This window comes from Peromyscus maniculatus, chromosome 19 (assembly GCF_049852395.1).
Source record: "Peromyscus maniculatus bairdii isolate BWxNUB_F1_BW_parent chromosome 19, HU_Pman_BW_mat_3.1, whole genome shotgun sequence".
Classification (NCBI taxonomy): Eukaryota; Metazoa; Chordata; class Mammalia; order Rodentia; family Cricetidae; genus Peromyscus; species Peromyscus maniculatus.
In genome coordinates, this window is record NC_134870.1 from 59,016,550 (window position 1) to 59,043,290 (window position 26,741).

Below are 26,741 nucleotides of genomic sequence, written 5' to 3' on the forward strand. Positions count from 1 at the left end.
CTTTTGTACTGTTAATTTTCTTCTGTGAATAGCTTTGCTGGTTTGATCTGTTTTCTGATTGTGCCGATAACCATCTGTGTTGGATCTGTGATGCATTTTCCCTTTTCCATTTGTATTATGTCCTTCGACAGAAAGCACAGCTGAGCACAGCTAGCTGGAGTAACTTTGCTGTTGGCTGTTTGTTGCATGCACACAGGAGTGGAGACCGAGCTCCTTTTCCCCTTCCCCAGCGCCGTTTGATCTCTCCCAAGATGCACCAGCAGCCTGCTCACTTCTAAACACAGTCCAAAAGGCCTTTAAAATGACAGCGTATATAAGTTTTTGTACTAGTCAGTTTGCTGACACTCTAAATGGAAAGGCTTTCTGTTGAGACATCATCACCAAAACAATTTTTTGAAATGTTCTGAAGACTAACTTGGGTTTAAAAACTGAAAAGATTGCCACTATCCTCATAAAACTGTTGGGAGGAGGGAAAATATAATTTTATTCCATTTGGAGACTATAGGGATATGTCTTTTATTTTCTACAACAATAAGCTAAAATGATGAGTTTTTATAATTTTAATTTGAAAATCAAATAAATATTTTTCATAAAGATTGTTTTGAGTGCTAATTTGTTTACCTTTTGTAGAATTGCTTTATAGGTGATATTATCCACACAGCTGGTTGTAATTAAAAGTACTAGTAAAGAAGCAGATTTATTAACGTAGCGCCAGAGTTGCGATAAAATAGCATTTGCTACCATTTTATCTGGTGGTAACACAGTGGAAGCACTTTTAAGTTTTCATCTCATACTCATTAAGAGATGGCTATTTCTAATATGTGCATGAATGTTTATGGTGTGATGCTAGACAGCTTGGTTTCCTTTAAGACAAATTGGAAACATAAGAAGAATTGACATTTTGCTGAAAATGTGCATGCAATCGAAATTCCATGTCTCAGGATTTTTAATGTGTTGTCTCAATGAATTCCTGTCTTCTGAAACTCTTGATTTTGACATCGTTACATACCTTTTCATTTACTAAATTGCATACATATTACGGGTAAGTTATAAGATGGTAGAATAACAGGCTGTAATTCTTTGAGCCTTTTCATACACCAAAATTCTGTAGCTATTTTCAGTTTTTTTTGCAGGAAACCACAACTGTCCAATGATTTTATTTTTCAAAAGCGTGTTGCAGTAGCCAGCTTTACAGTGTGCGAGTGTTGGGACTGTTCTCAGTATCATGTGTACACTTAGCAGCGGGTGCCGGCTGCTGCAGCAGGCGCAGCCTTGCTCAAGGTGAAAAGCGTGCTAGCTTTGTAAATTACAGTATCAAATGGGAGATCAGATAATGCTTTACATTTATAAAGTTAATGTCTCTGTAACATATGTACTGATCACTTTTTTGACATTTTAACTTTAACAGATTTCTTTCCAAATTTTTATACTTGCTTAAGCAACCTTGATTTAAGTGAGAGTCTTGATTTGTACTATTATGTTCTATTGGTTTTGGCATGAATATACAAGCTTTTTTTTTTTTTCTTTTCTTTTTTTTTCCCTTCCAGCATGTTTTCTCTTCTTTGGTTCTCTTTGTATTTACTGCTTTTCTCTTTTTCTTCTGTTCCCCTCCCTCCTCCCCCCTGTTGTTTTTGTTTTGGTGTTTTGTTCCTGTCTTCATTATTTCAGGTATTTCTTTCCCCCTCTGGATTCCCCACGGGCTGGATCAAGATGGTCCAGCTGTGCCCAGCTTCTTCCTCCTCCTGCTCCTCTGGTAGAGCGCTCTTGCGATGCCGACACTGCCAACCTCCAGTATCCTCACCCTCGCAGAGGGTGCCTCTCTCGGCCTCTTAATCCCTTACCTGAGAACGAAGGGGTTTAAAACACTGATTGAAAGGCCTTGTTCAGATGCTTGTCAATGCTTTTATTCCGGGCTGCTTTTTTGGGTTTCTTCATTTTCTTTCAGAAGATCCTTCTTACTTAGGGCATGTCTTGCATGTATCACAACTGAAGTGTTTGGAACCAAACCTGTTTGTACTTCTGCACCAGGAAACCCTGGCTTCACTAGTGGGTTACCTCTGGTGAGATGAGCTTCAGAAAAGCAACATTAACTGTGAAAGACTCCCAGTATCAAATTCAAAGTGCCTGTCTTGTAAAGTCTGTGTGGAATTGCCATAGAGTTCAGTTTTGCCTGTTAATAGACAGCTTCGTGGGAAAGCATATCATTGTGGACGTCACTCTGCATTTCAGACATTAAAAAACATTTTGAATTTTATAGGCTGATGTTACAAATGACTGTAAAATAAATCATTCCTGTGTATAAAGCAGCAAATCATAAGGATATTTTTGTTTCTGTTTTTGTTTTTTTAAAATGAAAATGCCTTTCACTACTTGGAATTAACTGCTTAAAGCTTTTGTAATTATTCTCCAAGTAGATTATTTAATAAAAACATTTTAAAAGATATGCATCTCTTGTCTTATAGAATCTGTATGTACTTGGGTTTTCTTGTTTGTTGGTTTGTTTTTTGAGACAAAGTCTGTGTAGGCTGGGCTGGAACTGGCTATGTAGCTAAGCTTTGAACTTGAACTCCTGACACACCTGCCTCCCCCTCCAAGGTGCTGGGATTACAGGATTACACTGCCACACCTGGCTAAAATAGAACATTCTTTATTGAAGATAGTTTAGGCTTAGTTTCCTTTTACCATGTCACAAAACCAAAAAAGCTGAAAAAATAAATGTTTGTCAGGGGATAAATAAGTGTTACATAAAAAGGCACAATACTAGGTGAGATTGCTCATTGGGTAAAGATGCCTACCACCGAACCTGACGACTTGAATGCATTCCACAGAAACCACATGGTGGCAGGAGAGAACCAGCTCCTGCAGGTCGTTCTTTGACTCCACACAAAGACTGTATTGAGAATGAGTTTGCGCGCGCGCGCGCGCGCGCGCACACACACACACACACACACACACACACACACACACACACAATGGATATGTCATTAAAACAGAACATCAATATGTAAGTTAACATTTAGGACTGACAAATGTTGACTTCAGTCTCAGTACTCAGCATTATTGTTACTGTTGTTTTTGGGGGTGGGGAGGGGGGACAACAGGGTCTCTACATATACCCCTGCTTTCTTGGGACTCACTATGTAGACAAGGCTGGCTTTGAACTCAGAGATCAATGTGTCTCTGTTTCACAAGTGCTGGGATCAAGATCATATGCTACCATGCCTGGCTCAATGCTAATTTGTAGTCAGAAAGCAAGTTTGAATATGGTTAAGTGATTAAAACCATGGAGCTAGTCATCTTATTTTGGCCTAGTTTTCTTAGGAATTTTTGAGGATTTACCTTTCAAGGCAAAAAGATGTCTTAAAAAATAAGATTCTGTTTTTAATTATGTTTATGTGTGAGCTCATGCATTCGTGAATTCAGGTGCTCTTGGAGTCCAGAAGAGGATGCCAGATTCCCTGGAGCTGCCGTTACAGGCCTCTGTGAGTTACAGGACACTGGTGCCGGAAACCTAACTTGGGTCTTCTCTAGACTCATCTCTCCAGCCCTAACAGATGTATTTTAAAAAGCATTTCATATGTGCAAATATGTTTTTCACACTGGTGACATAATTGTTATGACCTTGTATGTAGAGCATCATAAATTAGAGATGATAAAGATTAGATAGGATAGAGCCTATTTTTTAAAAAAAAAATTTTTTTTGTTTAAGATTTATTTATTATGTATACAGTGTTCTGCCTCCATGCCAGAAGAGGGCACCAGATCCCATTACAGATGGTTGTGAGCCACCATGTGGTTGCTGGGAATTGAACTCAGGATCTCTGGAAGAACAGCCAGTGCTTTTAACCTCTGAGCCATCGCTCCAGCCCATGATAGAGCCTATTTTAATTAAAGAGCCTAATTTAATTAAACTCATAATTTAAAAATATGAGTTGTGTTTAATGATGTCAGGTAAGCCAGACATGGTGGTGCATGTCTGTAATCCCAGCACTTGGGATGTTGAGGCAGGAAGATTTTCATGAGTTGGGGGCCAGCCTGGCCTTCATAGCAGGACCTTTTACTAAAAGGAAAAAAAATACTGTCTTTAAAATTAGCATTGCAGCCGGGCGGTGGTGGCGCACGCCTTTAATCCCAGCACTTGGGAGGAAGAGGCAGATCTCTGTGAGTTCGAGGGCCAGCATGGTCTCCAAAGCGAGTTTCAGGAAAGGCGCAAAGCTACACAGAAACCCTGTCTCGAAAAACCAAAAAACAAAAAAAGAAATAAATAAAATTAGCATTGCAATGTGGAAAGAAATTCTTTTAAACAATTCCTAAGAGTTTTGTTCAAGGGGTGAGATGTAGACTTAAGTAGGAATAAAGGAAGGTGTCTAAAGATAATTCTATTTGAGAATTAACGTTTCATGTTGTAGAGATTTCAGTGGCTTTATTATAGAGTTAGTATAAGGTGAGACTTGAGAACCATTCTCCAGTTTAATTTAGTCCAATATACTAATGCTGTGTGCCGGAGGATACGTGAACAAAGGGAAGGTAATCAGTGAGCCCACAAATTCAGTTTAGTGCGAAAACATTTCTAAAGTATATGGAATAGTGCGTTCTGACATACAAAACAGTGACCGCATGATAAGTATAAAAGCCACTGACTTGTTTTCGCTGGTGGAATTTGGAAGAGATGTGGCATTTTCATGGGTTGAACAGTTGGCGGGGGACGAAGATGATGACAATAGGGTTCTTTTCAGAGAACATGATTTTTAGGAAAGTGTGATTAATCTAAATTCATATCTTGTAACTGGGATTGGATATTGACAGGCATTCTACTGAAAGCAATTGGTACAGGAGCACCAGGCTTTTTATTTTTTGTTTTGGATAGGCATCACTTCTAATTCTTCGGAAGGCACCACTGGTTGTAGGGCCTCTATGGCTCTAAGTTCTAAAAAGATTTGTAAGTTACATTGGGAATTCCATCTTTCTTTATAGTTGGCAGTTAAGGTAAGATACTGCTATAAGACAGTTGCTCCTACCTCTTGTGTACTTCGAGTACCAAGTGCTTCCATGCACCAGCACTTTCCCAGGTACATGAATTGAACCACCCGGGGCTCCAGTTAGTCCCATTTTACAGACGAGGCACTGATACGGTTCCCATCTAGGCAGGTTAGCATTAGAGTTCAGGCTTTTTTTTTTTTTTTTTTTTTTTTTAAACCTGCATTTCCTTTGATATATTTATCTCTGTCACCAGAGAACCAACAGGTTGCTGAGTGTTTTGGGGCAAGTTCTGGTGACTTTAGGATTGTGGCTATTTCTTGGGAACACAGTGGTACAGGGTGAAGGACTCCTAGACACATTGCACAGCTAACCTCCAAATGGGTTAAGATCCTTTGTGAAAGAAGAGGAGTCTATCAATTCCTTTGAAGCCCAGCTGAGCAGTTTGGAAGTCCCCCCCCCTTTTTTTTTCTTTTCCTCCCTCTTTTTCCCTCCCCACCCCAGACGGTATATAGCCCTGGCTGTCTTGGAACTCACTCTGTAGATCAGGTTGGCCTCGATCACATAGCCTCCTGAGTGCTGGGATTAAAGGCAGTGTGCCACTACCGCTTGGCAGGCTTTTTTTTTTTTTTTTTTTTTTTTTTTTTTAAATTGGATGTGAGCGATACACAAGTACCACAAAAGGGAAAAAAAAAGTTTGACGAGACAGAATAGTAGATAAAGCACCATTCATTTTTTAAAATAAGCTTCGATTTTCTAAGGCAGCGTCTTAGTATTGTAAAGGCTGGGGGACCTTGGGCACTGTATCCTACGTCCTCAGCCAGCCAAACGCAGGGATCATGGGTGTGCGCCATTAATAGGCATTGTTTCCGGAAAGTAACCCTCAAGAGGTTAGCCAAGAGTGACCACCCAGGAAGCTTTTGGGTGGAAAATTATCAAGTAAATAGATATCTTTTCCGACGAGGCTACTCAGGTACAGCAACTGTTGACTTTGTATCTTCTTTCTCTATGTTTAAGGTTTTTTTTTTTTTTTTTTTTTGGTTGATTTTTCTAGACAGGGTTTCTGTATGTACCTCTGGCTCTGTAGACCTGGCTGGCCTTGAACTCAGAGATCCGCCTGCCTCTGCTTCCAGAGTGCTGGATGTGTGCCACCACCGCCCTACATTTAATTCTTTCTTTAAAAGATATCGAAAAACAGTTGACGTTAAGGAATTAGCTTAGGAAAAGAGAGAGCCCCTTCCCCTTTAAGACCGTGTTTGATATTTTAAGATAGACTATAGGATTTTTCAGATAAAGAGTTTGTGCTGGGCACAGGCAATGATGGGATTTGTGTGGTCTTTGAAGAATGGCAGCTAAGGACCAGCTCTATCCTAGGCGATTAGGTGTAGAAACTAGCTGTCGGGACACGTGTATCCCAAGGAAAGATTTGTTGAAAGCAAACCATAAAGTCTCTGCATCTACCAAACGGCGATACGGAAAAAAAAAAACAGCGGGGACATTTCGGCCAGGCTTTTCCCCTTGTGTGTAAGGTGGCTTTGGGTGCCTGGGGACGATCCCAAACTGAGTAATCCATCTCAAGACTTGGAAGGCGGCGCCTAGTGGAAGCCTTCTCCCAGAGCCCAGCCTGCGCGGCTCCGGGCCTTCAAATCGAGGGACGCGCGGTCTCCACCAATCACAGGCTTCTGCCGGCCCCTTCCCGACGCCTAGTCCAATCCGGTGCGGGCGCGGAGGCCACGCCCCTCGCTCCCCGAGGGCGGGGCACCTCGCGGGCTTCCGCGCCGCGCGCACGCGCACTTGCAGCGCCGCGGAGCCGCCCCTTCCGCGGACGTTTTCCCCGGCGCTCGTGGTTCTGGAGCTTGGGGTCTTGGCCCGGTGAGGAGGGGTCGTCGGTGCGGTGGGCCTGAGGGGCCGGCCGGGGCTCTGGATGTGGGGCTCGCGCTGCGGCTGCTGGGGGGCGGCGGAGACGGCCCGGCCTGGTGGGGACATGGCCTGGAGGCTGCACTGGGAGACCAGGTGCCCGCTCGGGGGCCCCCGGGCTCCCGGCCTGGCCGTGGGCTTTGGGGCCGCCGCGTCCGCCTTTCCTCCAGTCGGGCCAGGGACTGCCCGCTTCTGAGGGAGGGACTCAGGGCCTCTGCGCTTTGCAAAGTGCTCTGGCGACCGCCTTACTCTGTTGTGATGGGCGGTCCTGTCCTTTTGACTGACTTTCACCTGGAGGTAACGTTTTTTTTTTGGTTGGGCTCTGAGGGGAGGGCCCTTATGTCAGCTGGTGTCTGCTAAGCTTCATTCACACTTTTTTCCCCCCATAACAGCTGATGCAAAATGAAAAGACTGTTTACCGTCCCCTCTTTTTGCTTTGCTCCTGATTTTTAGACTTTGTGTGGTTAAGCATGAGGTCCCTCTGGACACAGGCATTTGGAGGACAGCTGTGTATATGACAATACTTCCATTTGCAGCTACCATTTTGAGGTCATGCTTCTGGTATTCTCATTACTCCCGAACCAACTTTTTCTTCAAATTACAGCTTTGTGGGCCACGTTCACGGTAAGTTTTAAAAAGTTATATACAAAAATGCCTACCTAATTTTAACACGTATCACTGTGTGCTAATAGTTAATTGGTGATTGCTGGCAGCTGTGACTGTGTTTTGAGTCCCACAGGATGTACTTTTTAAATGTAACTATATACAGAGACCTGTAAAGACTACAGGGGGTAATCTTTTATGTGCCCATGGATGTCATTTATTAATACAAGTAAGCCCGTACGTGAAAATTGAGGCCCCTAAACCCTTTTAAGAAAATAGCAAGATGGCCAGCCTGGTCTACAAAGCAAGCTCCAGGACAGCTAAGGCTACACAGAGAAACCCTGTCTTGGAAAATCAAGGGAAAATAAAAATAAAATAGCAAATGACATTGTTAAGGGGGCTGCTTGTTTAAAATACAATATTAGAATAGAATGGATAGCATTGAATTATCTTCACATTACATGGTGGGTAATGGATTACTGAGGCAATTAGGGCCTTTTCCCATGTAGGAAAGCTTTAGGAATGTGCTGTATGCATGAGTGGGGGTTTGTTTTGCTTAGTTTTGAAATTTTATTATCATTACATTATTTTGTGTGCATGCACATGTCAGACGATAACCTGTGGGAGTTGGTTCTCTCCTATCGCACAGGTCCTAGAGATCCAACTCAGGTTGTCAGGCTTGGTGGCAAACACCTGATGAGCCATGTGCCTTTTTTTTCGAGACAGTGTTTCTCTGTGTAGCTTTGCGCCTTTCCTGGATCTCGCTCTATAGATCAGGCTGGCCTCGAACTCACAGAGATCCGCCTGGTTTTGCCTCCCGAGTCCTGGGATTAAAGGCGTGCGGCACTATCACCCAGCTAAATTTTGTTTATACAAGATCTTCCTCTGTAGCTCTGTCTGGCATGGTACTGGCGGTGTAGCCCAGGCAGGTCTGAAACCTGAGGCAGTCCTGCTTCAGCCTCCTGGATTATTGGTGTCCAAGACTAGACATAGGGAGGATAGTTGGAACACTTGTGCAGTGGCTTAAAATGTAATGGGCAGCATGCATTGGGAATAAGCAGTGGGTCTCAGCCCTAGAGAGACATTTGAAATTAGAAACATTCAAAGTTGGTAACTGGGGCTGGAGAGATGGCTCAGCAGTTAAGAGCACTGGTTGCTCTTCCAAAGGACCCAGGTTCAATTCCCAGCACCCACCTGGAGGCTCACAACTGTCCACAGCTCCAGTTCTAGGGGATCCAACACCCTCACACAGATATACATGCAGGCAAAACACCAGTGCACATAAAAGAAATGAAATCATTAAAAAAAAAGAATAAATTGATAACTGTGATAGCAGGAGAGATTAGAATGATCCCCAGGTTGTGAAACTGATGATGAAGGCTGTTGGGGCTGGAACTAAATTTGATTAGGGACCACTTTTCTTAGAAGGTAACATTTAAGTTGAGGTCAAAGTCAGAAAGAATATAGGTATGCACTTATCTGGGAGAAGAAAAATGCACGTCCTGAGGTGCGCATCGACCTCAGAGTATTACAGGATGTGTGAACAAGCCTGAGTGGGGAGAGAGACCAGAAGGGAAAGTAAACCGTTTTTAGTAGGGGAATTGTGGTCCTTTAAATCACTGTGTGTAAGGTGACGGGGTGACAGCGTGGAAACTGGAGGTCTCTAAGGTGGGTGGCAGGATTAGAGTCCGATGTAGACGGTTTCAGGATAGCCTTTGGACATTGATTTTGCGCTCATGAATGCACTGCAGCTGTTCTTGTGTTTTGTTTGAGTATTCTATTGAATTTAATTGGCTTCAGGGGAGGTCTATAACTTCCAGGTGATAGCCCTACTTTCTGACAGTGTTTACCCCAGAGGCATTTGGATTCAGACCTGTATCGTGTAATATGTAACCTGTGCTATGTAAAGTCTGGAAACCAATGTATGAGGAGCAGAGAGAGGCGGAAGATGTCAGACGAGACAGAAGTGGTAACTGGGAAGTGCTCTCCTGGACCCTTGGCTGTGAGGGAAGGTGAGAGGGTAGCCAGAAAGGGAGTGAAAGGTCAGGCAGATCGTGTTCTTTTTGCCTTCTCCATTCTGATGTAGGTGCACTTTGAACATGCTTATAGAAGTGAAGACGAGAAATGTCATTGAAGAAAGGAAGGAGTCACGTGTAGTGGTGTATGCCTGTGATAATCCTGGCACTTGGGAGGCTGGGCAGGAGGATGTGTGTTCCAGTCCAGATCGGGTTATATATAGCAAGACCCTGTCTTTTTAAAACAAGCAAACAAAGGAAATGACCAGGGGGGAAAGTAGAGACCTGGAAGAATGGCAGAATTCCCGTTGTGTTATTGAAGTGTGGCCGTTGAGATTTGATGAGGGATTGCATTTCAGGGGTTGAAGGTCGTGTCAAAGGATTCCGTGACTAAGGTTTTTGGTATAACTGACTAGGGGTTGGAGTTGCCATTTTTTTCTGGTTCAGAATATTGAAAAGATTTTCTTTTTTTTGAAGGGATGAGGAGGATACAGAATCATGATTTATACTTTGGGTGCTTGTTAGATATCTAATACCTAGGGCCTGTGGGAGGGGCCCAGACTGCAGGTATACATCTCACATAGGATTTCAAGCTTTGAAACTGAAGGCAGATAATCAGAAAATGTAGGTGGAAGAGATGCAGGACTGTGCTCCTTCTGGAATTGCTGGAGATAAGGAGAAAGAAAAGGAGCGGCTGGGAGAGCAAGAGGAGAGGGGTAGCTGTGTCTCAAACCATGTGAAATAGTTTCTCAGTAAAGGAATAATCATCTGAATCCCCTTCTGTTAGGCTGAAGATGGTGAGGACTAAAACTTGCCTGCAGTTTTTTAGGGTTCAGCAACAGGGAGGTCACTGGTAAAGTTGACAAGTACTGTTTGGATGGAGTGCATTAGGAGAGGACAGAGGTCCACCTGGTGCCAGGTGTGATTCCTGTTAGGGAGGGAGTATGTAGGAAAGGGAGCATCCAGTGGTCAGGTGGCAGCTAAGGGGTGTGGGGTGGGTGAGTGGGTAGAGGGAGGATTATTATTATTATTATTATTATTATTTTTGTTTTTTTGAGACAGGGTTTCTCTGTGTAGCTTTGTGCCTTTCCTGGAACTCACTTGGTAGCCCAGGCTGGCCTTGAACTCACAGAGATCCGCCTGTCTCTGCCTCCCTAGTGCTGGGATTAAAGGCGTTCGCCACCGCCGCCTCATTCCTTTATATTTATTTATTTACTTCTATGTGTATATCTGAGTATATGAGTAGTTGTGGATATATGAGTGCCACAGCTCATTTGTAGCTATCAGAAGACAACTTATGGGAATTGATTATCTCCTTCTACCATGTGGGAATAAACTTAGATCATCAGGCTTGACAGCAAGCATCTACCCACTGGGCCATCTTGCCAGCTCTAAATCTCAAAATTCTAAACTTACCCTAAAAATCATTACTTTTAGCCATCTTTGCTTTCCTTACTGGTTAAGTTTGTGTTAATTCATATTCCTTCCTCCACTAAACCCTGGGTAAGTCCAACTTTTTTTTCTGTACTGTGTTGGTTCTAAGAAGGTAAGTTTAGTATTTGATGTGTTTATCCTCAACTGTAAGGTAGCTAGGTATCAGAGAAACCCTGTCTCGAAAAACCAAAAAAAAAACCTTAAGGGCTGGAGAGATGGCTCAGTGGTTAAGAGCACCGACTGCTCTTCCAGAGAGGTCCTGAGTTCAATTCCCAGCAACCACATGGTGGCTCACAACCATCTATAATGAGATCTAATGCCCTCTTCTGGTGTGCAGACAGAACACTGTATACATAATAAATAAATCTTTAAAAATAAATAAATAAATAAATAAAAAGGTAGCTAGGTATTCTGTTTGTTTTGTTTTGTTTTTTTGAGACAGTGCTTCTCTGAGAAACAGCCCTGGCTGTCTTGAAAATCAATGTTGTAGACCGGGCTGGTCTTGAACTCAGAGATCCTCCTGCATCTACCTCCTGAGTGCTGAGAGTAAAGGCTTGTGCCTGGTGGTAGCAAAGTATTCTGAGGCTTACTTTAGCTGAGTATTTGTTAGTAGGTATTCTTTCTTATGATGTTGCAAAAGTCTTTTTTTTTTTTTTGAGACCTTGTTCTTTTGATTATTGGAAAATGGTATGGTAATAGAATATTCAACTTATTTAAAAATGCTGTTGTTGCAGTGAGATGGAAGATTTTCGAGGTATAGCAGAAGAGTCATTTCCAAGCTTTTTAACCAATTCACTCCTTGGTAATAGTGAGGTTTTGGAAAATGTCACTCTTTCATCAAATTTTGGCTTGCCCATTGCTGTGTCTACACTTGCCAGGAACAGACCCAGCATTGACAGCAGGTAAGACTTACTTGAACATTTTTTTCAGGTTCACAAACCCTATAATAAACTGATACATGGGCTGAAGAGATGGCTTAGAGGTTAAGAGCACTGACTGCTCTTCCAGAGGTCCTGAGTTCAATTCCCAGCAACCACATGGTGGCTCACAACCATCTGTAATGAGATCTGGTGCCCTCTTCTGGCCTGCAGGCATACATGCTGTATACATAACAAATAAATCTTGAAAAGAAAACAAAACAAAAAAAAACTGATACACAAGAGAGCTGGGTATGGAGTGTGTTAGAACTTGAGTTTCTGGCTCCTTGCTTTTCTGGGTCGCTGTCATTCTTTTATTTTCTCTTGGTTTTAGATGCTTTCCTGTTTCATGTTCTAGAATATGTCTGAAAAGACATTTATGAATTGAGTTTTCTAGTTACACAAGGAGACCAGTAAACTGTTTCTCAGCATCGATCTGGGATTGTGGCTTCGGATCACTGCATCTTTTTATGTGATAGTTTCCCTTTTCACTTCATTTCAGCCAGCTTCATGCTTTACTGTGTTTGTGTGGCTCCTTTTCTTCGCTAGCCAAGTTTATTGAATGCTTCTGATTCTTTCTTTCTATACTGTGGATTGAACTGAGGACCTTGTGCATGTTAGGCAAGCACTTCACCACTTTCTACATCCCTAACCCTTGTATGCTGTGAAGTAACTCAGCTTTATATTCAAATCATTTTCAGTTACTCAACTCATTTCTTTTTTGGGTGGGGGAATTGGAAATAGGGTTTCTCAGTTTAACAACCCTGGTTGTCCTGGAACTCTTTGTAGACCATGTTGGCCTAAAATTTAGGCCCTTGCTTCTACCTCCCAAGTGCTAGGATTAAAGGCATGTGCCACCATGCCTGGCCAGATCAAGTTTCTTATTCTTAGGAACAAAACCAACTTTTAGTTTTTCATTTTTCTTATTCTAGTTTTATAACTGAATCAGTACATGTTTGGCTAAGTATGTTTTATTTATATCACTGTAGATGTGGTGTGTATAGTTTTCACGCATGATTTCATGTATGGTCTGGACAGTGTGTAAAATCTGACCACGCTTATACATCTGAGTACCTTCTCCTTCCAGCCTGACTATTTGATAAGGGATAGCATTTACCTTTGGGATGAAGGGTTGTAGTAACTCTCCAAAAGATGATTTTTGAACACTCGGGCTCCCGTGTATTTTTATTTGATGGTGGCTAGTTTTATTATTGTGTGACCTTATGACAATAGTTAATTTTGAGACAGGTTTCATGTAGACCAGGTTGGCCTCAAACTTACTGTAGCTCAGCATGACCTTGAATTCCTGGTCCTCCTATTTCTACATATAATTATAAGCTACCACCATGCCCAGAGTATATAGTGTTGGGATCAAGTCCAAGGTTTTGTACATTTAGGCAAGCACTACAAAAAAATAAAAAACAAGAACAGAAAACTGTATCTTTAGTCCAAGAAGCTGAGTTTTAATGGTAAATAATTTGAAATTAACTTTTGTATAGGTGTCCTGATGTCCAGGCGTCATACTTACTTGAAGGAAGGCTTTCACTTCCTTCTGTCTCATCTTCCAGTTGCCAGGGGGACACCGCTGAACCAAGACAAAAATTACAGCTCAGCTTTCAGGGTGATGAGTATGAGTAAGTTCTTGCCTTCATTTGCACTCTGGTCAAGCTACCTTGTCTTGGGGAAAATGAATGATTTTGTCTTTGAATACTACTACTTAACATCTGTAAGACCCTTCCTTTACATCTTTTAATTGCATTTTTTTTTTTTTTTTGGTTTTTCGAGACAGGGTTTCTCTGTGTAGCTTTGTGCCTTTCCTGGAACTCACTTGGTAGCCCAGGCTGGCCTCGAACTCACAGAGATCCGCCTGGCTCTGCCTCCCGAGTGCTGGGATTAAAGCCGTGCGCCACCACCGCCCGGCTTTAATTGCATTTTTAGCCTTTAATTTTTTTTTTCTGACTATAAATGAAACATACTCCTTGAAAAAAGTAAAAAATATAGATGGTTCTTAGGAAGGTCATCAGGGTCTATTATCTGTTAACTAAAGAACAGACAATGGTTACATGTTCTTTTCCTTTTTCTGTTGTTTATTTTTTGTTTTTTTGTTTTTTGAGACAGACTTTCTCTGTGTAGCCCTGGCTATTTTGCTGGAACTTGCTCTGTAGAACTCAGAGATCTGCCTGCCTCTGTCTCCTGAGTGCTGAGATTAAAGGCGTGTGCCACCACCGCCTGTCTGGTTTCTGTGTTCTTTTTGTTGATCTCCTGACGCAGTTTAAGCTTGGCCCTTGGTCTCTATCAAATGGTGTGTTTGTCACATTTTGGGATTTTTCTCTGTGTGTCTTTCTGCATCCTTTCCTGCTGTGGTGAGTTTCTGTAGATCCACAAGCTAGAAGTAGGTTGGAAGGAAATTACTGTTAGCATGAAATATTTCATCTGCATGCAAAATTGCAGAAGCAGATAGAAAGTTAGCTATGAGAACAGAAGTGGGAGTAGAGTTAAATTTGTGAAACCTTTATTTCCCAGGCATGGTGGCATACTATAATTCCAGTACTTGGGAGGTAGATGCAGGAATACCAAAAGTCCAGGCTAACCAGGTTTACATGCAGATTTTAAGGCAACCAAGAACCCAGTGAGACTCTTTATCATACATAACAATAACAAAACAACTACAAAACCTTTATTAATTCAAAGATTTTACTGTTTTGGCAAACATAGTATTCTGATGTCTGTAAGTATACCTCAGTTTTAGAAAGCTGGGCTTTTTTGTTGGCATAATATGTGATGTGGAGTTTTTTTTTTAACTCTTTGGTGGGTTCCTCCACCCAGCTCCCAAATAAATCACACACAGAAGCTTATTCTTAATTATGAATGCCTGGCCTTAGCTTGGCTTTTTTGCCAGCTCTCCTTAACTTAAATTATCCCATCTGTCCTTTGCCTCTGGGCTTTTCCTGTTCTCTTCCGTAAATCTCAGTCTTACTCTGTGGCTTGCTGTGTAGCTGGGTGGCTGGTTCCTGGAGTCCTCCTCCTCCTCTGGCTCCCTCCTCTTTTCACTCCTCCCTCTCTTTTCTTCTTTCTCCTCCCAGATTTCTTCTATATAATATTCTCTCTGCCTGCCAGCCCTGCCTATCCTTTCTCCTGCCTTCCTATTGGCTGTTCAGTTCTTAATTGGACCATCAGGTGTTTTAGACAGGCACAGTAACACAACTTCACAGAGTTATAAATGCAACATAAACAAAAGTAACATACCTTAAAATAATATACTACTACAATGTGATAGATAAAAAATTTTTCTTTGGAGAAGCAGAGTAGCAGAGAGATATTATCCTTAGATCTGGTGGACTGTGTGCCACAGGACCCAGCATGCTTATCTAGTCCCCAGAGTGCATCTCCAGTTGCATTTTCTGGTTGGACTTAGTTTTTATTTCACTGTTTATATCTATTTTCCTTTTTGAAAGATGAAATATAGAACTGATTAATGGACATTTTATAGATATATACCTAAGGTAACTAACATTTTGTCCTAATCCTATTCCCTCAAAAAGCTCTGCCTTAAGGAAAAAGAACTACATAGAAAGTCCACATTTGCCACTTGCTCTCACGAGACCAAGAACAGAAGAGAAGCAAGCTAACATTACAACATCCATTCAGTGTCAGCGTCTTTTGGATGAAGTTTCCCCTCCGGAACAAGTGCCAGGTATGAAATGTTAGAAATTATTTCACGCATACATTTTAATAGTTTTAATTTCCCTGTCCTTTGCTTGATGTCAGTCTTATGTTTCTGTGCTGTGATAAACCAATGGATCTCCTTTGCCCTGGAAACCGTGCTGTTGATATGACTAGCATGCTTATGTTTAGAACAAAGAGCACATTGCCGGTACTCTTTCCTTCCACCAACCTAAACTTATTTTTGTATTAATATAATGGATGAATTAGAAATTCTAAAATTATTATTTCTAAACAATCAAGTTTATACTTTTGAAATACTCAGATGAGTCATTTGACATTTTTTATTTACTTAATGATATAATTATTTTATTTTTATTTTTTTAAGTTTTAAAAAAATTATTCTTCTCTTATATGTTACCTACCAACTGCATTTTCCCCTCCCTCTTTAAAAATTTATTTTAAAGTAGATATTAAAATGCATACATAATGGTAGAAATGGGAAATTGTGGCTGAATGTGGTGGTATACATCTGTAATTGAAGTATGAGGAAGCAGAGGCAGGGAGAACCTCTGTGAGTTTGAGGCCAGATGAGTCTATATAGCAAGTTCTAGAACAGCAAGGACTACACAGTAAGGCACTGTCTCAAAAGAGAAAAGACAAGTATCACCCCATCCGAAAGAAAATGGTGCAGCTGCTTTGGAAGTCAGTTCTATAGTACTCAAACATTAAAGTAGACTTACATATATATCAGTCAAACTGATAAATGCCTGGAAAACCCTAAGTGGAGAAAGGATTGATTGTAGCTTTTCGTTTCTGTGACCTTGTCCACGCTTGGCTGGTCGCACTGCTGTGGGAGTATCTGGTGGAGCAAACCTCTGACTTCTGGTCATGGGGCCGAGACAGTTCTAAGTCCTGCTGCTTGGGGATCAGACTCGGGGCCTCACACATGCTCTGCAAGCACTGGCCATGGAGCTGTGCTCCTGTACTCTATTCATTTCTTGTGATTCTCCCTACACTGTAAAATTTCAGGTGTTGTTTTCTTCTATATCTTTTAGACTACATCTCTAAATGTACAAACCTTTTCTTTATCATCAGAGTGCTATTATCAGTTGGTCAACTTAAATCTTACTTTGTGCTCCAGCATGGCAGCCCCTACTAATGTGCTTGACTTGAGGTTTGAGCATCACTTCTTTTGTCCTGTATGCCATGCCGTTGAATAAGGGAGGCCTGTCGTTGATAGCTTATTTCTGTATTTGGACTTCTCTGCTTGCTTATGTGGAGGTCATTTCTCTCCCCTTTACTAAATCTTATTTCTGTACTGTCATTCCTGTATTAATCTGAACATGCTTCGATTTTGTTTCAAGATAAGAAAAAAGTTTAGTTCATTTATTTGTTGCTTTTAAGTGTTATTGTGTTGAATAATTATCTGACCTCTCAGTTTTTGTTGTTTCTTCAATAGACTCAGCTCTTGATTTTCACTTAAAATCGTGGATGAGTAACCAAGAACACAAGGTAAATTTTTGTATTTGTTGTCAATGTCTGGAGTGCTGTAATGGATTAGAAGTTAATCTCTCTCTCTCTCTCTCTGTCTCTCTCTCTCTCTCTCTCACAGAGAAGCTTGTACATAACAGAACTTTTGTAGCAAAATTGGAAGTTTAGCAGTGCTTGGTGATATATACCTATATTCCTAGCACTTGGGAGACTGGCTGGGAGGGTTGCTGTGAGTTTGAAGCCAATTTGGGCTCTATGGGAAGTCTCAATGTCTTAGTTCCTTTTCCTCTTGCTGTGGTAAACACCCTAAGGAAGATAGGGGAAAAAGGGTTTCTTGTAGCTCACAGTTCCACATTACGGTCCATTATAACTGGGAGTTTACAGCAGCAGGAGCTTGAGTACCCAGTTCTAGGAAATCTGTAATTGGGGACAGAGCAAGGAATTGCAGGCATGCCCAGGTTTAGATTGCTTTCTCTGCTCTTTTTTGTCTTTTGAGACAAGGTCTCTTTTTGGTCCTGGCTGTCCTGGAACTTGCTATATAGAGCAGGTTGGCCTTGAACTCACAGAGACCTGCCTGCTGCTGGGCGGTGGTGGTGCACGCCTTTAATCCGAGCACTCTGGAGGTGGATCTCTGTGAGTTCGAGGCCAGCCTGGTCTCCAAAGTGAGTTCCAGGAAAGATGCAAAGCTACACAGAGAAACCCTGTCTCGAAAAAACAAAAAAACAAAAAAACAAAACAAAAACCAGAGACCTGCCTGCCTTTGCCTCAAGAGTGCTGGGACTAACGGTATGCACCACCATGCCTGATGTCTCTCCATTCTTATGCAACCTTGCATTCCCTGCTTAGGGAATGGCGCCACCTACAGCAGGTGAGTCTTTTCACCTTAATTAATGTAATCAAGGTAACTGCAGTAGAGAAACCCAGAGACCTATCTCCTAAGTGATTCTAACTTCTGTCAAGTTGAAACCCTAATCATCACCTTCTGTCAAAAATACAAAGATGGGGTTGTTTACCTCTAGTAATAAGGAGATTCAAAGGTAGTTCTTTCTGGATGTGGTTGTGCTTGCCTTTGATCCCAGCACTTGGTCTCTGAGTTCCAAGCCAGCCACATAGTGAGACCATGTCTTTAAAAAAAAAAAAAAAAAAAGTTGTTCTAAGTATTTATTGGATTAGCTGAGTCCTGTCCTGTAAAATGTAAAATCACGTTGACATACAATGTTTTTAATCTTGAAATTAGGCATATTTTGCAATTAACTCTTAAGTTGGTATCTGTTGTTTTAATATATATTAAATATTGGTGTGAAATAAATGACACAAGGAAGTGTTAAATTTTCATTTGGGCCTTACCTGTTTTTAGTAAATTGCTTTAGTGTTAGCTGGTTCTTTGGTTGGGGAGGATAGAAATAAGTAGTTCTAAGAAATGATAGGAAAGGTTGCTTGGACCAAGGTTACTTATGCCAGCTTTCTTAGTGCGTTCACTCGCTGTAGCAGGCTCGCATTGCCCACGTTCAGTTGTGTGGTGTAGCTGTGTTAGCAGCTCTGTGAGCTGTGGAGGCCGTTTGTTAGGGCCCTGCATTTGAAGGTGGGTCAGTGTGGGTGGTAGAGGAGGGCAAGAAGGGGAGTTACTAGTCCATGTAAGCCTGGACTTCTTCGTTGACTAACCTGTGTTTCCCACTGACTAACGGCATTGCAGATTAAATACGTACTTGGTCTCTTTTGTCGCCTTCTGCCCTTTGTTTCCTTCTAGACTGTCACGCCTGATGCTAGGAGGCATCTAGAAGACAAGACTGCAGACAGTGATTTCAGCCATACCAGCTTACTAGAAAACGAGAGGCTTTTAACCCTGACAAGCCTGGAAGACTCCTCTGGTACTACAGAACGGCTGTTCTCTGCCTTCCCTTTGCCACTTCCCTTTTTGTCTGTGTTGTAGTAGTCAGTACACTTTGGGTGGGTTATTTTTCCCCCTGTCTTTTCTTTCTTCCTTTAACACTCTTCTGAGTGGCAGAGTTTATTTTTAATTTTTTATTTCTTTTGAGACAGGGTCTCACTATATATGCTGGTCTAGATTCTGTAGGTATATCAGGCTGCCCAGAAACTCACCACTGATCTGCCTCCTAAGTGTTGGCATTAAAGACATGGGCTTCCACTCCCAGCATTATTTTTATTTAATTTTTGAATGAAAAGATCTTGCTGTATAGCTCACATTGGCTTTGATCTCATGATCCTTCTGATTCACAGACAATTGTATCAATTGATCTCTCTCTCTGCCTTGCTGTTCTTTCTTTTCTTCTGTGGTCCTGGGTCCTCAACGCTGGGCTTCAGACATGTTAGACAGACACCCCCCACTGAGTTGTATCCCAAACCCTCCCCCGACTTCTCTGATACCTTTTTTGAGACAGACTCATGTAGCTATAACTGTCCTGAAACTTGCTCTGTAGACTGGGGTGGCCTTGAATTTGCAATCTTTTTTTGTTCCTGCCTTCTAAGTGCTAGGAATTTATAGGTATGCACTTCCTCACCTGGCTGTATGATAGTTTCTGAGGCTACGCATAAAAACAAAATTATGTCATCCACTGCCCCGTTTATGTTTATCAGCCTTTGTGTTTAAAAATTGTGTGTAGTTCAGTTTCTGTTTGAAAATCTATCTTATTTTTCATTCTACTTTATCAATAGATGATGATATTAATGATGAAGAATTTTATGATGATCATTTAGAAGCATATTTTGAACAGCTGGCTATTCCAGGGATGATATATGAAGCAGAAGGACAGGAGTCACTAGAAAATGTTTTAAAGTTACCTGTAAGTGATTTCAGTTAAGTATGTCTAGTCTTTTTTTTTTTTTTTTTTTGATTATTATTATTTATTTACTTTTTTGAAATTTGATATTGTAAATTACTGTGTGTCTCATTAGTTTTTTTTTTTTTTTTTTTTTTTTATGTTGCTGTTTTGAGATACAGTTTCATGTAGACCATTCTGGCCTCTACTTACTGTGTAGCTGAGGATGACCTTGAACTTCTCATCCATCTGCCTCTACCTCCCCAGTTGCTAGGATTAGAATTATGTACCACCATATCTGGTTCATTTCATGTTAACATTAAACTTAAGACTGTGGTTTTCTGTGGACTTAAAATTGATGAAAAATTTGATTTCTCTCTCTCTTCTCTTACTTTGCCCTCAACTAAGAAAGTAAAAAAGGAAGTTAAGAATTCTACCACTTGGGAAACTAGATTAGGATTTCAAGGCCAACCTGGGTTATATGCAAGAAGGCAGAAAAATGAGGAAAGTATAGTCTGTGGGCATCCTTTTATGCATTGAGCAATTAATATTTTTGTTGCCATAGCATTTTTTCTCCCTCTGAATCATTTGAAAATAAATTGCATGATTTGTGACTGTACACTAGAATTTATCACCAGTGAATGAATAAGAGGCATTTCCCCACATAATCTACTTTTGATGCAGTAGTTTAAAATTAAAATATATTTTATATGTATGGGTATTTTGCTGGCATGTATATTTGTGGACTAATTGCATGCCTGGTGCCCTCAGAGGCCAGAAGAGGGTGTCAGATCCTTTGGGACTGCATGTACAGATGGTTGTAATCCACTATGTGGGTTCTAGAAACAGATGCAAATCCTCTAGAATAGCAGCCATTATTCTTTGTAATCAGATGTTTCCTGTCCCCACCAACTAGACCCAAATAATCACTTAGAGGCTTAATATTACTTATAAATGCTTGCCTGATAGCTCAGGCTTGTTACTAGATAACTTTTACATTTAAATTAACCCATTTCTATCGATCTGTGTATTACCACGTGGCTCGTGGCATGTTACCTCATTTCTACAGTCCTGTTTTTTTCTGCAGCTAGCTGGTCTTCTGACCCCACCCTCCTTGGCCTGTCAGCTTTTTATGAACCAATGAGAGTAATACGTATTCATAATGAGAAAAGGATTGTTCCACAGCAGTTCTTAACCATTGAGCCATCTCTCTAGCGCCTGATAGATACATTGTTTTAAATTAATGTCCATATTCTAATTTGCTCAGTTATCTCTAAAATGTCCTTTATTTTTACTGTTTATGATTCATAATTTAATCAAAGGTTATATGGCCTGTAGCTGCTGGGTTTCTTTATTCTAACTTGGCAATTCTTTCATACATTAAGCATTTTTTAAGATGTAGGCTCTTTATATTTTGTAGAATGACCCATAATCTGGAAACTTCTGATTACTGTTTCCCCTGATTTGAATAGGTTAAACATTTGGAAGAATTCTAGTGATCGATTTTTCTCATGAGCACGTTGATTAACCATATGCAGTGCTGTGTATTCACTACTTAACAGCAGTAGACACATTTGTGTTTCTACCATTTTTGTGTTTGATAATGTCATTGTTGGTCATATGTCTCTTGATGCAGATGCTTTTTCCTTTGTGATTAAATCATTTGTGTGATGACATATAAAGGCGTTGTAAACATCCCGTCTCCAGCAAAGTCTTCACGAACTGGTGGTAGTTTAATTGCTAAAGCCTCTTGGAATAAAATATTAATTACACTGGTGGTTGCCATGGTGGTTTTTCTGATTTTTCCCTTATTTTCTATTTGGCATCCCTCAGTAAAGCAGACATTCTGTTCTCCACATTTTCCTCAAAATGTTCTTTTTTAATTTAAAAGAGGATATTTTCTTAACAGGCAAATGAAAACAGTATCTTAAACTGTGAGTTCCAATTAGAAAATAACAGCTCTCTGATTTCCCATGATGCATGTACTTCAGGAAGTTCTGGAACAACTCACAGAGAGTCTGAGGAAGGCCATGGTTGTCTGCCTGGGACCAGTAAGTGTTGAAGTATGATTTTTTTCTTTGCTTGTTTGAGACAAGGTTTCATATAGTAACCTAGGCTGGCCTGGATCTTACAGTATATTCCAGACGGACAAACTCATTGAAATCTTGTAGCATTAGCCTATTGACTTCTGAAATGTTAGGCATGAGCCTCCATGTCTGTCTCTCCTTTGTTCTTAAATTTGGGTTTGAGTTTATCTTTTTAGGAAAAAAAAAAAAATCTTATGATTTGTTTTCAAAGAACTCATTTTCCCTTCAAATCTTCAGCCTGAAAACTTTGAGACGATCTTTTAATACCTGAACAGAAGATCAGTTACCTCTTACACAAGAAATAGTTATAGTAATGCCTGTGTGATTTGGTACTGCTAGAAATACAGTTGTATGTTCTTGGGTTGGGATTTTAAATGGTTGCGTACTACTCAGACATTTGAGAACTAGAAATCAACTTTCTATATGCCACCCGGTTTCTGATGTGCATTCCCTTACTGATGCTTATTTTCACTTGTTTCCAGTTTTCTAAATTTGTCATATGAATACCAAGTATTAAGCTAAAAAAGACAGAGTTATTACATTAGACTATCTAAATGTTAACATTTTCCATTTAACCTTTTTTCTTTGTTTTCAGGTGGCTGTGCAGATATTGTAGATAATATAAAGCAGAGAGATAGTGTGTCATCATTTTCCTCTCATACCTGGAAAACTGAGAAGGAAGGGGCACACAATTCGAAGGATATTGTTCCAGATCAAAGCAGAGTAAGTTGATGAGCATTGTATTTCAACTTCCTTCGAATCTCTCATGTTTGTATGATACCAGATTTTCAAAACAAGCAACCACTGTTAGCCTCTGAAAAATATGAAAAAATATAAAAGTTACTAATAAGATTTGTGTTTGATTGTATGTATCTTTAGTATCACTAACATAAGCAATTGTATGCATTTTTCTTAGATTTAAACATCTGAAGTCATGCATTTAGGTTATTCATTTGAAAAGTTCTTTAAGCTAGTTTGCTGTCATTTAATAAAGCACATAGCTGGGTCTGGGTGTGGTGGTCTTTGCATTGAATTCCAGCAGGGGGTGGAGGCAAGTGGGTTGGAACTTGAAGGTCAGGGCATTGAGATAGTTCAGAATAGTCTGGGATACATGGGAACCTGACAAAAACAAACAAAACAAAAACACCATCAAAGCAATCATTGTCTTTTACTTTGCTCAAGCATGTTTCTTTTCGTATGTTAGATTTCTCTTTGTTCTGATGCCACCTGGTTTTTTCTATCCTGAAACATTTTAGCCATTTCTGACTTATACCTTTTGGTGTGTGTCTCGTTTTTCAGCAGTGTGTCTGTCTAGCCTAGCTCCGCTCCGCCTTCCCTCACCTGACTGAAATGGTTTTTCCAGTCTAAGGCTGTGGTAACTTACCCCTGACCTGACAGAGGCAGGTGAAGAAAGGAAGGATGGTTTTGTTTGGACAGTGGTTTGAGGAGATGCAGCCCACTGCTGGAAGACTTGTTTTGTTTTGTTTTTTTTTCAAGATAGGGTTTCTCTGTGTAGTCCTCAATATCCTAGAAGTCCCTCTAGCCTTCAACTCAGAGATCTGCCTGCCTCCAACTTGAGCACTGAGATCAAAGGGTATGCACCATCATGGCCTGCTAAAACCCTGAATCTTTTTTTTTTTTTTTTAAAGATTTATTTATTTATTATGTATACAGCATGTATGACTGCAGACCAGAAGAGGGCACCAGACCTTATTACAGATGGTTGTGAGCCACCATGTGGTTGCTGGGAATTGAACTCAGGACCTCTGGAAGAGCAGTCAGTGCTCTTAACCTCTGAGCCACGCTCCAGCCCTAAAACCCTGAATCTTGAGTGCTTTGGCCCTGTTTTTTTTTTTTTTTATTTATTATTTTCTTCTTTGAGGCTTCCTGACAGCATATTGGCAAGACATCATCTTCTTTAAAGAGATTGAAAAGCTTTTGGATTCTGCTAGAGCTAGCATCAGCTTTGGGCCCCAACTGATGAGGCACAGTAATATCTGTTAGTCCATGAACATCCTTCTCTCTCTCTCTGTTTATCTATCTATCTATCTATCTATCTATCTATCTATCTATCTATCTATCTATCTATCTAATTACAATAACCAAGCTGAGAACACAGAATGCATCTGTGAATAGGCTTGAGCACAACCACATTTTAAAGTTGGTTTTGTTGGTAAAGTGCTTAAATTTGGCTCATACATAGTCCAGGATATACTGAATACTATATAGGTAGTTTATTTATATAATAATAATAATTTTTTAGCAATTGCATTGCTTTCTCCACTAAGTATTAAAATGAGTGTGAAAAACAAACTTTACTGTTGTAATCATTTTTGAAGGAATATGCAGGAGAGGATGTTCTGGGGAAAACGCTTCGTGCTGTGGATGAGACACTCAACCCTACTTACAGTCACAGTACAAATGATGGGAAAGGTGCCTCTGACCTGGCTGACTCCGTAAAACAGGATTCAGAGTCTCCTCACCAAAACAAGCATCTGGCTTCAGATTTAGAGACAGTTTTGAATGTGGACAGATGCTTAAACACGGAGACTCCTACAGTGTTTGATCAAAAAGTTGGGAGCATTGCATCTCTGAAGACTAATGGTGACAATGGAGTTAGTTCTTCTGATTCTCTTTGGTCACCAACTTGTGAAAGGAGAGCATGTGAATTTTATGAGTCCGTTACAAAGCCTAATGACCGTAAGTGAACTATTTCATTATAAGTAGAACTTAAGAAGTATATAAGATGTGTATATATGTAGAATAGGCTGAGCTGCCATGTAGAACTCTCTGAAGTACTTTAATATTGTCATGGATTATTATTATTTATTATTATTATTATTTCATATAGTACATCCCGACTACAGCCTCCTCTGCCTTCACTCCTCCCAGTCCTGCCCTGCTCCCACCTTACTTCTTCCCCAGATTCACTGCTCCTCCATTTCCCTTTAGGAAAGAGTAGGCCTCCCAGGGGTATCAGTATACATTAACATGTAACAATATACGACATAACAGTCTACAGGAAGACTAAGTACAAACCCTCATGTGAGGGCTGGACGAGGCAACCTAATGGGGAAAAGGGTCCTGAGAGCATGAAAGAGTCAGAGACATCCTCACTCCCACTGTTAGGAGTCCCACAAAAACCCCAAGTTCAACAACCATTTAATACATTCTGGTCACATTCATCTCCACCCTCTCTTACCCCCCTCTCACCCACAAATTCCTCCCCATCAAGTCCCCATCTCACTTTGATGTCTTTTATGTGTTTGTTTCTGCTTTGTGGCCCATTGGGTTTAACTAGAGCCAGTGCACATGGGTTTTGAGACTGTCTTCTGGAGTATAACTCTGTAGTAGTTAGATCACTAAAGAAAATAGTTTCCTCTCCCTGAATCGTCCCTTGACTGCCATTGGCACCCCTGGGTAAGGCAGGACCCCATGAGCTCCTCATTATTATGAATTTTAAAGATTTTTGAAATATACTAGTATTGCATGATTGTTGCTCAGAAATAATAATGTTAAGCAGGCATCCTGTGCAAATATACCTTTTTTTTCTTAAAAGATTTTATTTATTTATTATGTATAGTGTTCTGCCTGCAGGCCTGAAAAGGGCACCAGATCCCATTATAGATGGTTGTGAGCCACCATATGGTTGCTGGGAATTGAATTCAGGACCTCTGGAAGAGCAGCCAGTGCTCTTAACCTCTGAGCCATTTCTCCAGCCCTGTAAATGTACCTTTCTGAGTCTTTTCCCCATTATGTCTCATCTTCCATTATAGACTTCTAGGTAAGCTTGACATGTTGCCATCAAAAAGATATTTTTCTTTTTGGGAAATGGATTTTCCTTTTTTTTTTTTTTTTTAACCTATTTTGAGCAGACTTCAACACTATTGTTAAGTAAGTTAGTTGTTGTATGCGTCATTCAGTGGTTTTGGTTTTACTTTTTAGAAACAGATCTCTCACAGAACGTAGTCTACCAAAATGAGGACGGCAAATGGGTCACTGACCTTGCGTACTACACATCTTTTACTGATCAGCAAGATTTACAGATGTCTCCAAATAATGAAATGAATGAAGACTTCAGATCTGGTAGTAAGTATATAGATAACCAATTTTATTGTGCCAGATTCATTGTTTATGATGATGTTTTGAGACTAGTCAACTTGTATTGGTCAGTCATATAAAGTCCTTTTTGAAATATAATTGTTGCATTCTGGAAGTTGTTTAGTACAAAGGATATAGAAGACAGTTACAGGGCTTGGTAGAAGGAAACAGATGCAGTTTTACATTACTCCTGTTTGTTGTCCTAACAAGTAAACATGTAAGGAAAGATAGGAAGGCTGCTTTAATGTTTAACCAGTGAAAAATTCAGGTGACAAATGAGATTATCATTTTAGGTTAGGTAATAACTAGGTTTATATTTTTCTAAAAATGGAAACTCTTCTCTCTTAATGTCCATGGCTGATTTTTGAGAAGCAGAAAGACAACACTAGAGTATTGGAGATAATTAACTGAGAAATCCCTTAGGAAAAGCACTTTGAAATTTAATAAGTAGTATTTTGATGTATCAATCCCATGATTTTTTTTTTTTTTTTTTTGGTTTTTCGAGACAGGGTTTCTCTGTGTAGCTTTGTGCCTTTCCTGGAACTCACTTGGTTAGCCCAGGCTGGCCTCGAACTCACAGAGATCTGCCTGGCTCTGCCTCCCGAGTGCAGGGATTGAAGGCGTGCGCCACCATGATTTTTAAACACTGTGTAATGCTAATTCATGCAGGTAAATCAAGGTTCTTCTGTGTTATCTTCCTATGGAGTGACTTTCCTGTTTGCCCTTTCTTGACTGTTAGATTTGGTTGGTTGATGC

The 26,741-nt window shown here is 40.5% G+C and overlaps 2 protein-coding genes across 5 annotated transcripts in view; both read left to right on the forward strand.

Annotated features, from left to right (window-relative positions):
• The window catches only part of Seh1l (SEH1 like nucleoporin), a 23,220-nt gene extending 20,777 nt beyond the window's left edge, over positions 1-2,443 (forward strand). The window contains exon 9 of one of the 2 annotated variants that reach the window (XM_042264269.2): positions 132-2,443. In XM_042264269.2, the coding sequence (XP_042120203.2) occupies positions 132-144 (13 nt within the window). In that variant the 3' untranslated portion in view covers positions 145-2,443. The remainder of the gene's footprint in view (positions 1-131) is intronic. The other variant, XM_042264268.2, reaches the window with a different exon arrangement.
• A 4,328-nt stretch (positions 2,444-6,771) lies between these two features.
• The window catches only part of Cep192 (centrosomal protein 192), a 79,336-nt gene continuing 59,366 nt past the window's right edge, over positions 6,772-26,741 (forward strand). For 2 of the 3 annotated variants that reach the window (XM_042264266.2, XM_076555406.1), the window contains exons 1-12: positions 6,772-6,849; positions 7,348-7,518; positions 11,681-11,848; positions 13,363-13,497; positions 15,406-15,557; positions 16,989-17,041; positions 18,768-18,888; positions 19,694-19,821; positions 21,707-21,848; positions 22,480-22,607; positions 24,224-24,584; positions 25,830-25,973. In XM_042264266.2, coding sequence (XP_042120200.2) covers positions 7,409-7,518; positions 11,681-11,848; positions 13,363-13,497; positions 15,406-15,557; positions 16,989-17,041; positions 18,768-18,888; positions 19,694-19,821; positions 21,707-21,848; positions 22,480-22,607; positions 24,224-24,584; positions 25,830-25,973 — 1,642 coding nt within the window. In that variant the 5' untranslated portion in view covers positions 6,772-6,849; positions 7,348-7,408. The remainder of the gene's footprint in view (positions 6,850-7,347; positions 7,519-11,680; positions 11,849-13,362; positions 13,498-15,405; positions 15,558-16,988; positions 17,042-18,767; positions 18,889-19,693; positions 19,822-21,706; positions 21,849-22,479; positions 22,608-24,223; positions 24,585-25,829; positions 25,974-26,741) is intronic. The other variant, XM_076555407.1, reaches the window with a different exon arrangement.